This window comes from Alternaria novae-zelandiae (genome assembly GCF_023758075.1).
Source record: "Alternaria novae-zelandiae strain BMP 2774 chromosome Unknown scaffold_20, whole genome shotgun sequence".
Classification (NCBI taxonomy): domain Eukaryota; kingdom Fungi; phylum Ascomycota; class Dothideomycetes; order Pleosporales; family Pleosporaceae; genus Alternaria; species Alternaria novae-zelandiae.
Window position 1 is genome coordinate 163,482 of NW_026056980.1, and position 11,249 is coordinate 174,730.

Below are 11,249 nucleotides of genomic sequence, written 5' to 3' on the forward strand. Positions count from 1 at the left end.
GGTTGCATTTACCTGCACCCCTCTACCCCATGCATGCCGCGTTCAACCAATGCGACATCCCGCCAGCAACGCCATTTAATTTACCCTGGAAAGATAGACGCCTTTCATATCCAGGCCTTGGCAGGCCAACATGACGACGGACCTATAGCAGCCTCACATATAGGCCGCCGGTTCAAACTCTATGTATGTACTCGACAATGCGTAGTATTACCGTTGAGTAATCCAGTAATCCAGTAACTCGTAACTTGTGTCGCTCCTTGCCTATAATGTTCGTATTCACAAAGTTTATGTTAGATCGTCCGAGATGACTTCTATACGCAGAGCCGGTGGATGTTGCAAGTAATGATGTGGTGATGAAGGACTTGGAGTGCTGGCGCGTCAGCATGCGCGAAGACATGTTCCTCTAACTACATGTATACTTTGCATTTCCACATACTCCACAGCAGCGTGATCCTTCCCACCTCATCAAGCCTCCACATTCCGAATCCACAGTTACGAGCTGATCGCTACTCTTTGCCCAAGTATGTCCACCTCAACGGTTCGTCCTGCTTACCCAGCCCCTTGACCTTGATGACTTGCTCATCGCCAGGAACAACATCTATAGCGCTGTCGTGAACGAGGACGCCAGAGCGCTCCTCAAAGACCAGGCCCTTTGTCGGTTTCTGCGCCTTGACTGTGATAGTCTCGCCTTGGGGTACGACTTCCAGCCCGCGGTCCTTGAAGTCCAGATACTTGAGCGGCTGCGGCCAATCGACGTCGCGCGACACGATTTCGCCATCGACCCATATGCGTACGGCTAGGACATGCGGCTCCTCGTTCCGGTTGTCGATCGTGCCTGACAGAACGTCGGTCGTTCCGTTCGGTACGAGCCTGACATCCTTCTTGACGATCTTGTTCTTAATCTCCTTGCCGCTCTCAACGCTAATATACCGCAACTCAACAGTTGCGACCACTTCTTCTAGCCTCTGACTCGCGACCCAGACTTCGTAGTCGCTCGTTGGGGGCACTCTGGCATGCACGACGCTCCAATCAAAGTGCGCCCGTTTGACTGCGACAGCAATCGGGGCAAGCACTCGGCGCATGGCGTAGTAAGCCGGTTTCTTGCGCTGGAAGTAATCGACGATGGACCACGAGGTAACTGGCCAGCAGTCGTTGAGCTGCCAGACGAGTGCACCACCACAATGCCTGTTTTGTCCCCACTGGCGCCGCCAGCCCCTGTAGCCGAACATTAGTGCTTCGGCTTGCGACAGCTGTGTAAGGTGGATGAACGACTATTCGCTGTCAGTACCCTATACCGGCTATATTGCGGCCCACTTGGTCTAGTTCCCGACCATGAACCGGGTAACCGTCGGACGGCACATACCTCTAGGTCGGTCTTGGTCCGGAAGTTTTCCACCAGATACGTGGCTATTCGCCGCTCGTGGCCGTCGGCCTTGTTGTGGAAATCAAGCATGTGGCTTTGCGGGTAAAGCTGCGAGGGGTCGGTGCAGTAGTACTTGATCGTGTCGATGTGTGGGAAGGCTTCCATGCCGAATTCGCTATTAAAGCGTCCCCCGAGCGTGTCAAATATTTGGTACTTCTCTTGTGTGCCGTGCCATACTGTATCCATCGTTAGTATACTATATGTGAGGCAATGTGGAAATTGTTACCATTCCACTGATGCATGTCACCCACTGTGGGGTTTGACGTCTTAAGTCCGTCGCCCCATGGTGACCCTGGGTGATATGGCACATGTGGGCTTTCCGCCGCAACGACTTCGGGCAGCAGCTACCAACGTGTACTGTCAGCGTAATGGTATTTGCTAGTATGCGATACGCACGTACCTTTTCGTATATGTACCTGGCCGGGAAATCGGTCTTTAGCCAGTTGTCCGGGTTCTTGTCCTCGTAATCGTAAGTCAATCCATACGACTCCTGCACCTGGTAGTCCTCATTGTTCCCCGCATAGATGATGATGGATGGGTGATGTCGCAATCTGGTGACGTTGGCAGTGCACTCTTCCTTGATTGAGCGCAAGATGTCCGGAAAGGCGGGATAGTTGCCGCACCCAAACATGAAATCTTGCCACACAAGGACACCAAGTTCGTCGCAGAGCTCGTAGAACACGTCTTCTTCCCAGATACCGCCGCCCCAGATTCTGATCATTATTTGATAGCCATCGACCATCATCTCGAGCCATTTACGGTATTTCTCCTCGGTCACACGGGGAGTGAATGAATCGGCGGGTATCCAGTCCGAACCGCCACAGAACACATCGACGCCATTGACGCGGAAGTAGAAGCTTTTGCCAATCGCATCCGGTTCCTGGATGAGCTCGCCCTTCCGGAATCCTGTTCGCCGTGATGTTTGATGGACGTCTGTTCCATTGGCAAGGACCGTTGCAGTGACAGTGTACAGCGGCTGCTCGCCATAGCCGTGCGGGTACCACAACTTGGGTTTGCCGACATGGAAATCCACTTTAGCAATGCCGTCGCTTATATTCGCAGTCTCTCTGAAGACACGTTGATCACCATCGTATACATCAAAGCTGACGCTATCCGCCGAGTCGCCCTCAACAGTCGCAGAAATGGTTCCTTGGACGGATTTGAGGCTATCTTCAAGCTTGTAGTCCACTCTCAGGTCTTTTGCTCGTGCTTGATAGGTCTCTAGTCGCACTTCGCGCCACGGACCGCAAGTGTTCAAGATCGGTCCCCAGTCCCAGCCCCAATGATACTGGGCCTTCCTCACGGCAAGCCTTGACATGTCGCCGTTGAATCCGATCCATCTGTGATCCGGATACTTCTCCTTGATCTTGATCGCTTCAAGACGTGCGGAGGCGAAGTCGATCTCCAAAGTGTTGACGCCATCGAAGCTGAGTTTTTTAGTCACATCCAGGCGATGCGGGACGAACATGTTGTCGCTCTCCAGGATAGTTTCTCCATTGAGCTTGACAGTGGCGAAGGTGTCGAGACCGTCGAATGCGAGTACATGTATGATGCCTTCCTTCGCCTCCGGTAACTTGGGAAGCTCGACTTTGTAGGTCCAAGTCTTGTCCGCTACCCATTCTGCTTCAAGTTCATTGAAGCCCAGGAAGGGATCTGGGATTCTAGTCTTCGTGTCAGCTGTTTCAAATTCATGTAGAGTTTGTAGTGTTGGACGTACTTCTCATTGTCCATCAAGTCGAGGTGAACATTCGTAGGGACCTTTTTGACTGGCATCCAAGCATCCTCAGCAGAGTCATCACCCTGCTTGAAAGTCCATCCTTCCGACAAGACGTGAACACTCAGAGCCTGTGCCTTCGCCATGATGAAGGAAGTGCACAATGCGGAGTGAACAATGAGATCGCTGTCAGCCGTGTGAAGTCAATGGCTGGAACTACCAATGAGCGGGGTAGACACGACCTCGGGAAAGAGGTAGCACGATGATTCCACGAAATCTATGCAAGATGTAGGAGTGAAGACGGAGGTTTCACGGGACTTATGGAAAACGTCCACCACCACCCCTCCGCCTCCCCTCCTCCTCCCCGCCACCTCCCCCACCCACCCTGGCTTCAAATGAGAGAAGAGTGCCGTCCTCTTGAATGACGACCGAAAACCTCAACCATACCCCATCAGACGTTTCACCACTCCGGAGCAAGCAGTGCCGCGTTGAGCTCCCTCTCGCGCTTAACGTGGTCAAGAAAGGAAGACGGAGCACCTACTCCGCGCCCAAAGCAGCTAGCGCAATACCATTTGTGGATCTGACGTCGGAAGATGCGGTCTTGAGCCGCAGTTCAGCCGTCCAGCGGCCACGAGGTGCAGGTATAGACGGCGAGTTGCGAGATGGTAGCGGTCCTGGTCGCTCCGTGTCGAATGCAGAAGTTGGAAGTGTTGTGTAGGATGGGAGAGGCGCAACGGCAGTGTTCCGGGTGGTGCAGCCCCACGCGGTGTGGGATGGTGCCGGCGTCGTGCAACCTCAGGATTGCTTCTTTGACAACGGAGGGTGGATAGCCTGCCGGCTTTCCGGGACGGCATATGTGAGCATGCAGTAAGTCTTCGGCGAACAGGTAGTTAATGTAATGGGGTGTTTGAAGAAGAATTGGTACAAAGTCGAAGGGTATAAAACTATCCAAATATCAAACGACAGTAACCACCAGAGCTATCCAACCTTCGGCTACCAGCAACAAGGGAACTTCCAGATCCTTTTTGACCATGTGCGACCGCCTTGCTACCAAAAGTACGATGCTGAAGCAGCAGCTACCACAGCCGAGACGAAAGCGAGCAAGCTGCCGTCAGGTCGGGAGATTCCCGATGCAGCGCTTCTCCGGACTTCGTCACTCCTGGCCTCGCTCATCATCATCGTAGTCTGTCTCTCCACCCTGCCATTCTGCGCCAACGCCAGCATCTTATCTCGACTTGTCGCAAGGATGGTTGTGGAACGCGCACCAGGACAGAATACGACTTCGAAGCCGGCGCCAGAGGGGATGATGAAGGTAGAAAATTGGTCGTCGAATGCTGATGCGGCTGTTAGACGTACTCAAATAATCTGGTGTGGGTGGGGTACATACCATAGCTGTAAGCATCTGGACAGACTGCCTTTACGTTCTTGGAATACTCGCTCGGTTCGCATTTGTTTGGGGAGTTGTATTCGCCTGTGCAGCAGTCCTTGGGCTGGTTGTTCTTCGCGCATGCGGAGAAGCAGGGGTTGAATTGCGGCCGTTGGATGTTGTCGTCAGGGTACGGGTATACGCCATCACCAGGCTTCTCGGGAGGACTCTGCTGTAGATCCCATGGACACCATTTGGAGATCTTATTCTCGTCTACGTCCTGGTCAAAGGAGAGTGGATACGAGGTATTCGTGCGGAGGAAGTTGGGAAATTCTGGGTACGGGTTGTAGCCCTGGGTAGCCAGGAGCCCGTCTGTGCCTTGACATGACGGGTTGGTGAGGTTCGGAGGGATATCGTCGAGCGTCACGTTGTCGAGCGGCTGGAGGACAATTGCCATGGGGACATTGTAGCCGTCGACAAGCGATATGTCGTAGTATGTGTTTCCGTCTCCGGCGTCCAACGTGAATTCGGCGAGCGAAACGGGCACGTCTCCCTGTGTCTGAGTCAGCGGGAGCCAGTTAGAAGGGAGGACGAGTATGACATACTCCGACTTGACAGTTCAAGGCGCCATTACAGTCGCCGGATGTGCAAGCCTTTCCACGACCCGATGCAGCGGCAGTGCCATCATCGTTGAAGGTGCAGTTCGTTCTGCCCCACACACGACCCTGCCAATCCTCCGACACAGTCTGATTCCTCGTCTCTCCAGGTTCAAGCTTGAAGCCAGTCTCGCCTGGACCTGTGCCAGACTGCGTTCCAATACCAGGCCAGATGGGCTCGGGACACTGGTTCGTCACCAGCAGGGGTGTGATGTCCAGCTTCCTTCGATTGGTCTTCCATGGTGCCTTAAATGCCATGTGGTGATTAGGTCCCATGTGATGAATGGCGTCGGCCATAGGTAGCGCGCCCAGGCAGAGGAGGGTGCATAGCTGTGCGATAGAGAGGCGGTTTATAGCCCGGGTATGATCCCTGTTGGACATAACAGCAGACATGATGGGCTGTGACTGCGCACGGCGCATGCGCAATCACAGAATAGGTCTTCGTGGTGAGGAATGGTTGCTAGATATGTGATGCGAGGGTGCAGATCTGCTGAGCTTCGTCGCAAAGGTATAGAGATGAGCGTAAGGTTGTGAGGATGCTGAGAATAAGGCTGGGAAAGGTGGTGAGGTTAAGGGCCGGGGCCCTGCACCGCAAGCAAGGCACATATCCAAGGATTGGCTGTTGTTGGCTGCAGTGAAGAAGTCGCGACTTGGTCTCCGTCAGTGACGCAATGTCGTGTTCCTGCCCCTGGCAGACAAGGGTCCAGCAAGGCTGACGGACAGCCTCACAGCCTGTCATTGGCGTCCACGCCATGGCTTTCCAAACAACGGGCCGATGGGTTGGTGGCTTGCTTGATGGTTGAATTCTCTGAGATAGGCATCTGATAAGATGTCTAGGTCTCGGTCGATGAGCGTTGGTCGATCTCGTGGAGATATTCAATCTTATCGATTAGTCTTGCTGCTGTCCTCTACAAAGAGATGCAAATGCGACGCAGGCACCCAGAAAGTTTCGCAACAATGCAAGCTCCATCTGGGTTCTCATTGGTGGCCATGCAACGCGTGAAGCATGTGAAAGACATGAAAGCGTCACCAAGGTCCGCCGGATTATGTGTCGCACTAGATCCTAGGAAGGTCCTTCATGATGGCAATATCAATCGAGGTAGGACTTTACGTCTACCTCGAAGTTATGGACTGATTGAAATGTTGTGCATGCAAACTAATGCGATGGAAGTCTGTCATCCCCTGGGCGTTAGGCGTCACGCGTTGCCGACATGCAAACCACGACCGAAAGCATCCGGGCAGCGAAAGCATTCGGACAACGAAAGCGGACAGCTAGAACATCAGTGATCCGACTATGGGCATGAGCAGAGCGCTACGAGAGGCCGAGGCCAATCAGCGCATACTACGGCGAATACCAGGCGAGGGGAAATTGCATCTTCTATTCGCGGTCTGAGATTTCGTGGTGGCATCTCGGAGGTGGAAGCGCACGAATGCCGGTCTCGCCACCATTAGCTGCGGGTGGTGAGATCTGCGCATCTCTTGGCTCTCCTGACAATTGACTGATTGCTACATTACTCTCCGTACACTCCCGCGGCTTGTATTGTTACTCTACCGCGCATCCTCCCACCCTATACGCTCCTTCTCTACCTCGTGCTGTGTTTTACTGCGCCGCAGCTTCTGTCCTCGGCCACCGAATTAGTGTCGCCACGCAACCGCAGCTATTCACCACACCGCCGAGACCAGTGTTTGAAGATACACCGCCGAACACATATAAACATCATTCGCCAGTCCTCTTCCTACGTACCGCAAACAACCCACCGCCGAACATAGACTTGATGTCTACAACCACCACAATGCCCGGCCGCACCCTTCCGACGATTCCGACCGCCGAGGTGCGCGCGCACAATAATGAGAAGTCCTGCTATGTCACGATTGGCACCAAGGTCTACGATGTTACCGACTTCCTTGATGGCCATCCTGGTGGCCCCGAGTTCATCCTGGAATATGCGGGCAAAGACATCGAGGCAATCCTGAAGGACGAGATCTCACACACCCATTCCGATTCCGCATACGAGATTCTCGAGGAGAACTTGGTGGGCTTCATGGTCCCCGAAAATCTTCTGAATGGCGTAGTAAAGAGCTCGAATCCTGCAGATATCGTGCCTCTGCCATCTTCCGAGGTTGGCAAGCTGGAGCTCAAGGGCATGGAACAGGACGGGAAGCCGCTGTACGAAGCAACCGGCATGTCATCTGCGGAGGATCTTTCAAAGCCGACGGATCCGAACCAGGACTACAAGCAGCACAAATTCTTGGACCTGAGCAAGCCGCTTCTGATGCAGGTCTGGAATGGTGGATTCAGCAAGGACTTTTACCTACAGCAAGTGCATCGCCCGCGCCACTACAAGGGAGGCGACTCCGCGCCGCTGTTCGGTAACTTCCTGGAGCCGCTCAGCAAGACCCCATGGTGGGTTGTACCATCGCTTTGGTGGCCTTGTGTCGCATATGGAACAGCCGTCGCGTTTGGCGGGCTATCATCAGCGACGGAACTTGCTGGGTACTGGGTCTTTGGGCTGGGATTCTGGACCATTATCGAATACGTCCTGCACAGGGGGTTGTTCCATTTGGACGAGTAAGTACTCCTCATCCATATGGATCTGTCTGTACTAACATCAAGCAGCCATCTCCCGGATAACCGCGTCGCGATCACCCTCCACTTCTTGCTTCACGGTATTCACCACTACCTTCCCATGGACAGATACAGGCTCGTCATGCCACCTACACTCTTCGCTGTCTTGGCGGCGCCGTTCTGGAAGTTCGCACACGCTATCATTTTCTGGAACTGGTATGCCGCTCTGGCTGCCTACTGTGGTGGTATCTTTGGCTACACCTGCTACGACATGACACATTACTTCCTCCACCACCAGAAGTATGTATACCCATAGATCACTATGGAGGACCTCGCTAACAAACTGAAGGCTACCTCCCTACTACCAGCAACTCAAGAAGTACCACCTTGCGCACCACTTCGCCGACTACCAAAACGGTTTCGGTGTCACCAGCCGCTTCTGGGACCGCATCTTCGGCACCGAGCTTGAGATGGGACCCTCCAAGGTCATCAAGTCGACTTAGATGGCGACGTACGAATAGACTTTTGTTATTAGACACCCACCTGTCACCACGTTGTCAAGACCGGCATTGAAGAAGGCGTTCAGCGGGTCTGCAGGGCCATTTTGGGTCGATGCAGCTTTGATGTTTGTAGATAACTTTATGACTCACTACCTCAGATAATAGTAATGCCAACAATCACTTCACTTCTGTTCACTATTAATCAGTCACTGCTCATTTCCCTGTTGCGCTCACGGCGGCAGTCACCTCCGCACGTAACTTGCTGCCTATTAGTCACACAGACCCTGCCAAGGCCCCTCCAACTTTTCAAGTTATCACGCCCAGGCCTGCCTCTCCACTTTCCACTCACCCACCCATTAACACGTCGTGCTGCACGAGCAAAGCTTCAATCAAGCACCCATTTGTCAAGTGCATCTCGGTCAAGAGGTCATTCGGCAAGCGCCAGCAGTATTATTTTCTACGTCCGTTCGATATCGCAATTGAAATCAATACTTGAGCCCCAGCTCGCCATCACAACAACACATCGCCCATTGCAGTGACATCGCGCATCACTTCCACCAGCTACGCTTATCGAGAGCTAGGAACCGCCACCGACGTCGCCATGTCTACTCAAGCCGCAGTCGAGGCCCTCCTCGAGGAGACCGCCCGCGAGGTCGAGATGAAGGACGCCGAGCGCAAGCGCACCGCCAGCAGCGAGGCGCGCGACACCGACAGCCGCCGCGACGACCGCCACTCAGATCGCCGTGACCGCCGTGATAGGAGCCGAGACCGTGGGGACCGTCATCGTGAGTCCAATGGAGATCGCCGTCGCAGCCGCGATAGAGACCACCGCCGAAGAGACGGAAGCCGTCCCCGTTCTAGCAAAGGTGCTGACACAGATGAAGACCGTGATAGGCTCCGCCGCAGCAGCTCGCGCGACCGCCGTGGAGGTCGTGGAGGCCGTGACCGCGGAGGCGACTTCTACAGCGGTAGCGGTCGTCCGCGTTCCCGCTCCCCTCGCGACCGCGGCAACGACAGGTACCGCGAGAGGTCCCGCGACCGTCGCCGCAACGGTGGCGATGACCGTCGCAACAGCCGTCGCAACAACACCCCGCCCAAGCCAGAGGTCACCGAGGACGACCGCGACAAGCGCACCATCTTCGTCCAGCAGATCTCCCAGCGTGCTGAGATGCGTCACTTGCGCAGCTTCTTCGAGCGTGTCGGCCCTGTTGTCGAAGCTCAGATTGTCAAGGACCGAGTTACCGGCCGTAGCAAGGGGTGAGTACTCACTTCTCCGTTCCTCATACACACATGCTAACATCCGTCCAGTGTCGGCTACGTTGAGTTCGAGGCTGAAGAGTCTGTCCCTCTTGCACTGGAGCTGACTGGCCAGAAACTGAAGGGCGTCCCCATCATTGCCCAGCTTACTGAAGCCGAGAAGAACCGTGCTGCTCGTCCTTCCGAGGGCGGTGCTGCACCCGGTGCCAACGGCGCCCCCTTCCACCGTCTCTACGTCGGCAACATCCACTTCAGCGTCACCGAGAAGGATCTCCAGGAGATCTTCGAGCCTTTTGGTGAGCTTGAGCAGGTCATCCTCCAGCGCGATGAGTTGAACCCTGGCCGCTCCAAGGGATATGGTTTCGTTCAGTAAGTCGTCTGTCCATGTTCACTGCAATATATCTTGCTAACACATCGCAGGTTCGTTGACCCCTCGCACGCTAAGAATGCTCTCGCAGAGATGAACGGTTTCGAGCTCGCCGGCCGCCAGATCCGCGTTGGTCTCGGTAACGACAAGTTCACCCCCGAATCGACCGCGAACCTCCTCCGTACATTTACCCAGCAAGCTCAGTCCTACCAAGGCTCTGCTTTCAGTGGTGCTGGTGGTCGTGGTGCCTATGCTGGCGGTAATGGTGGTGTCTTCGACCGTACCCATAGCAAGGATGACCGTGGTGTTAGTGGTGCCTCTGCTCTCGACGACTCTGATGTCGCTGGAGTCAACTTCAAGACCTATGACCGCAGCAGGCTCATGGACGCTCTTGCGCGCCGCGACGTTCCCGGTGACTCCAGGCAGGGCGGTCAGGCTATGCCTGTTCCCACCACTCGCAAGGCTCCCGCCCCCACCCCCGCCGCTCCCATGGCCTCCAAGTGCGTCAAGATCGAGAACGTCTTTGACCCTGACGAGTAAGTCCTCGCATCTTCTCCTAGAGATTCGCTAACACATTACCAGGGAGCAGCGCAACTACGGTGACAACTGGAACAAGGAGCTCCAGCACGAGATCAAGTCCGAGTGTGACAAGAAGTACGGCAAGGTCGTTCACATTGCTGTCGACGCCAACAGCGAGGGCGACGTCTTCGTCAAGTTCGACTCCGTCTCCGGTGGTGAGAAGGCTCTCCAAGGTCTCAACGGTCGTACTTTCAACCACCGCACCATCCGCGCTTCCTACGTCGTGGACAAGATCTACAACTCCCTCTGGGGTGCTGCTGCCAGCAGGTTCTAACCGACCGGTACGTCACAACTGTCGTGGGGTGCTCGGTAGCCACTACTGCCGAGCATGCCCAGTCACTCATGTGCACAGTATACCCTGATCGGTTCTTACGGTTTCTTTACGGCTCATTCTCTCGGTTTACTCTTACGGTTTCTACTCTCGGCACACTCTCACACCTCTGGTACGTACGCATGGCGTTGACGGTATGATACGACTCTCTTTCTTCCTTCTTCTTGTTCTTCTTTTTGGGCGTTGCTTTTCGGGCTATGCTGGCGAAGGTGTACAACGCGCAGTGCTTTGGATGGTGGAAGCTGCGTTGTCAAGATCAACATGGAGGATGAACGAACGTTCAGAGGTATGATGGATGAAGGTCTTGGTGGATACTGAAAGGATACGGTCCGACGGGCATGATTGTTTAGGCGGATGATGGGCGAGAGCTTGTATATGGCGTGGGACATGGCGGTGGAGGAGTGCTTACTTCGGTACGTTCTGTGAAAGGACTTCGGTCTTGTTCAGATCTTTCACTTGGTCTCAGGTCTCCTCACATACGATTGCACAT

The 11,249-nt window shown here is 54.6% G+C and overlaps 4 protein-coding genes across 4 annotated transcripts; 2 read left to right on the forward strand and 2 right to left on the reverse strand.

The window, feature by feature from the left end:
• Positions 1 to 506: 506 nt before the first annotated feature.
• J4E88_008592 (uncharacterized protein) lies at positions 507 to 3,283 on the reverse strand (the record flags this gene model as incomplete). The annotated part of the gene is made up of 5 exons (XM_049402202.1): positions 507 to 1,271; positions 1,364 to 1,599; positions 1,650 to 1,767; positions 1,824 to 3,084; positions 3,141 to 3,283. 5 exons carry the CDS (start codon positions 3,281 to 3,283, stop codon positions 507 to 509), a joined length of 2,523 nt encoding a protein of 840 aa, XP_049251873.1.
• Positions 3,284 to 4,184: 901 nt separating this feature from the next.
• J4E88_008593 (uncharacterized protein) lies at positions 4,185 to 5,417 on the reverse strand (the record flags this gene model as incomplete). The annotated part of the gene is made up of 3 exons (XM_049402203.1): positions 4,185 to 4,471; positions 4,525 to 5,056; positions 5,109 to 5,417. The coding sequence occupies 3 exons, from the start codon at positions 5,415 to 5,417 to the stop codon at positions 4,185 to 4,187; spliced, it is 1,128 nt and encodes a 375-aa protein (XP_049251874.1).
• Positions 5,418 to 6,952: 1,535 nt separating this feature from the next.
• J4E88_008594 (uncharacterized protein) lies at positions 6,953 to 8,228 on the forward strand (the record flags this gene model as incomplete). The annotated part of the gene is made up of 3 exons (XM_049402204.1): positions 6,953 to 7,728; positions 7,777 to 8,025; positions 8,075 to 8,228. 3 exons carry the CDS (start codon positions 6,953 to 6,955, stop codon positions 8,226 to 8,228), a joined length of 1,179 nt encoding a protein of 392 aa, XP_049251875.1.
• A 598-nt stretch (positions 8,229 to 8,826) lies between these two features.
• Positions 8,827 to 10,702, forward strand: J4E88_008595 (uncharacterized protein; the record flags this gene model as incomplete). The annotated part of the gene is made up of 4 exons (XM_049402205.1): positions 8,827 to 9,482; positions 9,534 to 9,851; positions 9,903 to 10,385; positions 10,432 to 10,702. 4 exons carry the CDS (start codon positions 8,827 to 8,829, stop codon positions 10,700 to 10,702), a joined length of 1,728 nt encoding a protein of 575 aa, XP_049251876.1.
• Between the last annotated feature and the right edge of the window lie 547 nt (positions 10,703 to 11,249).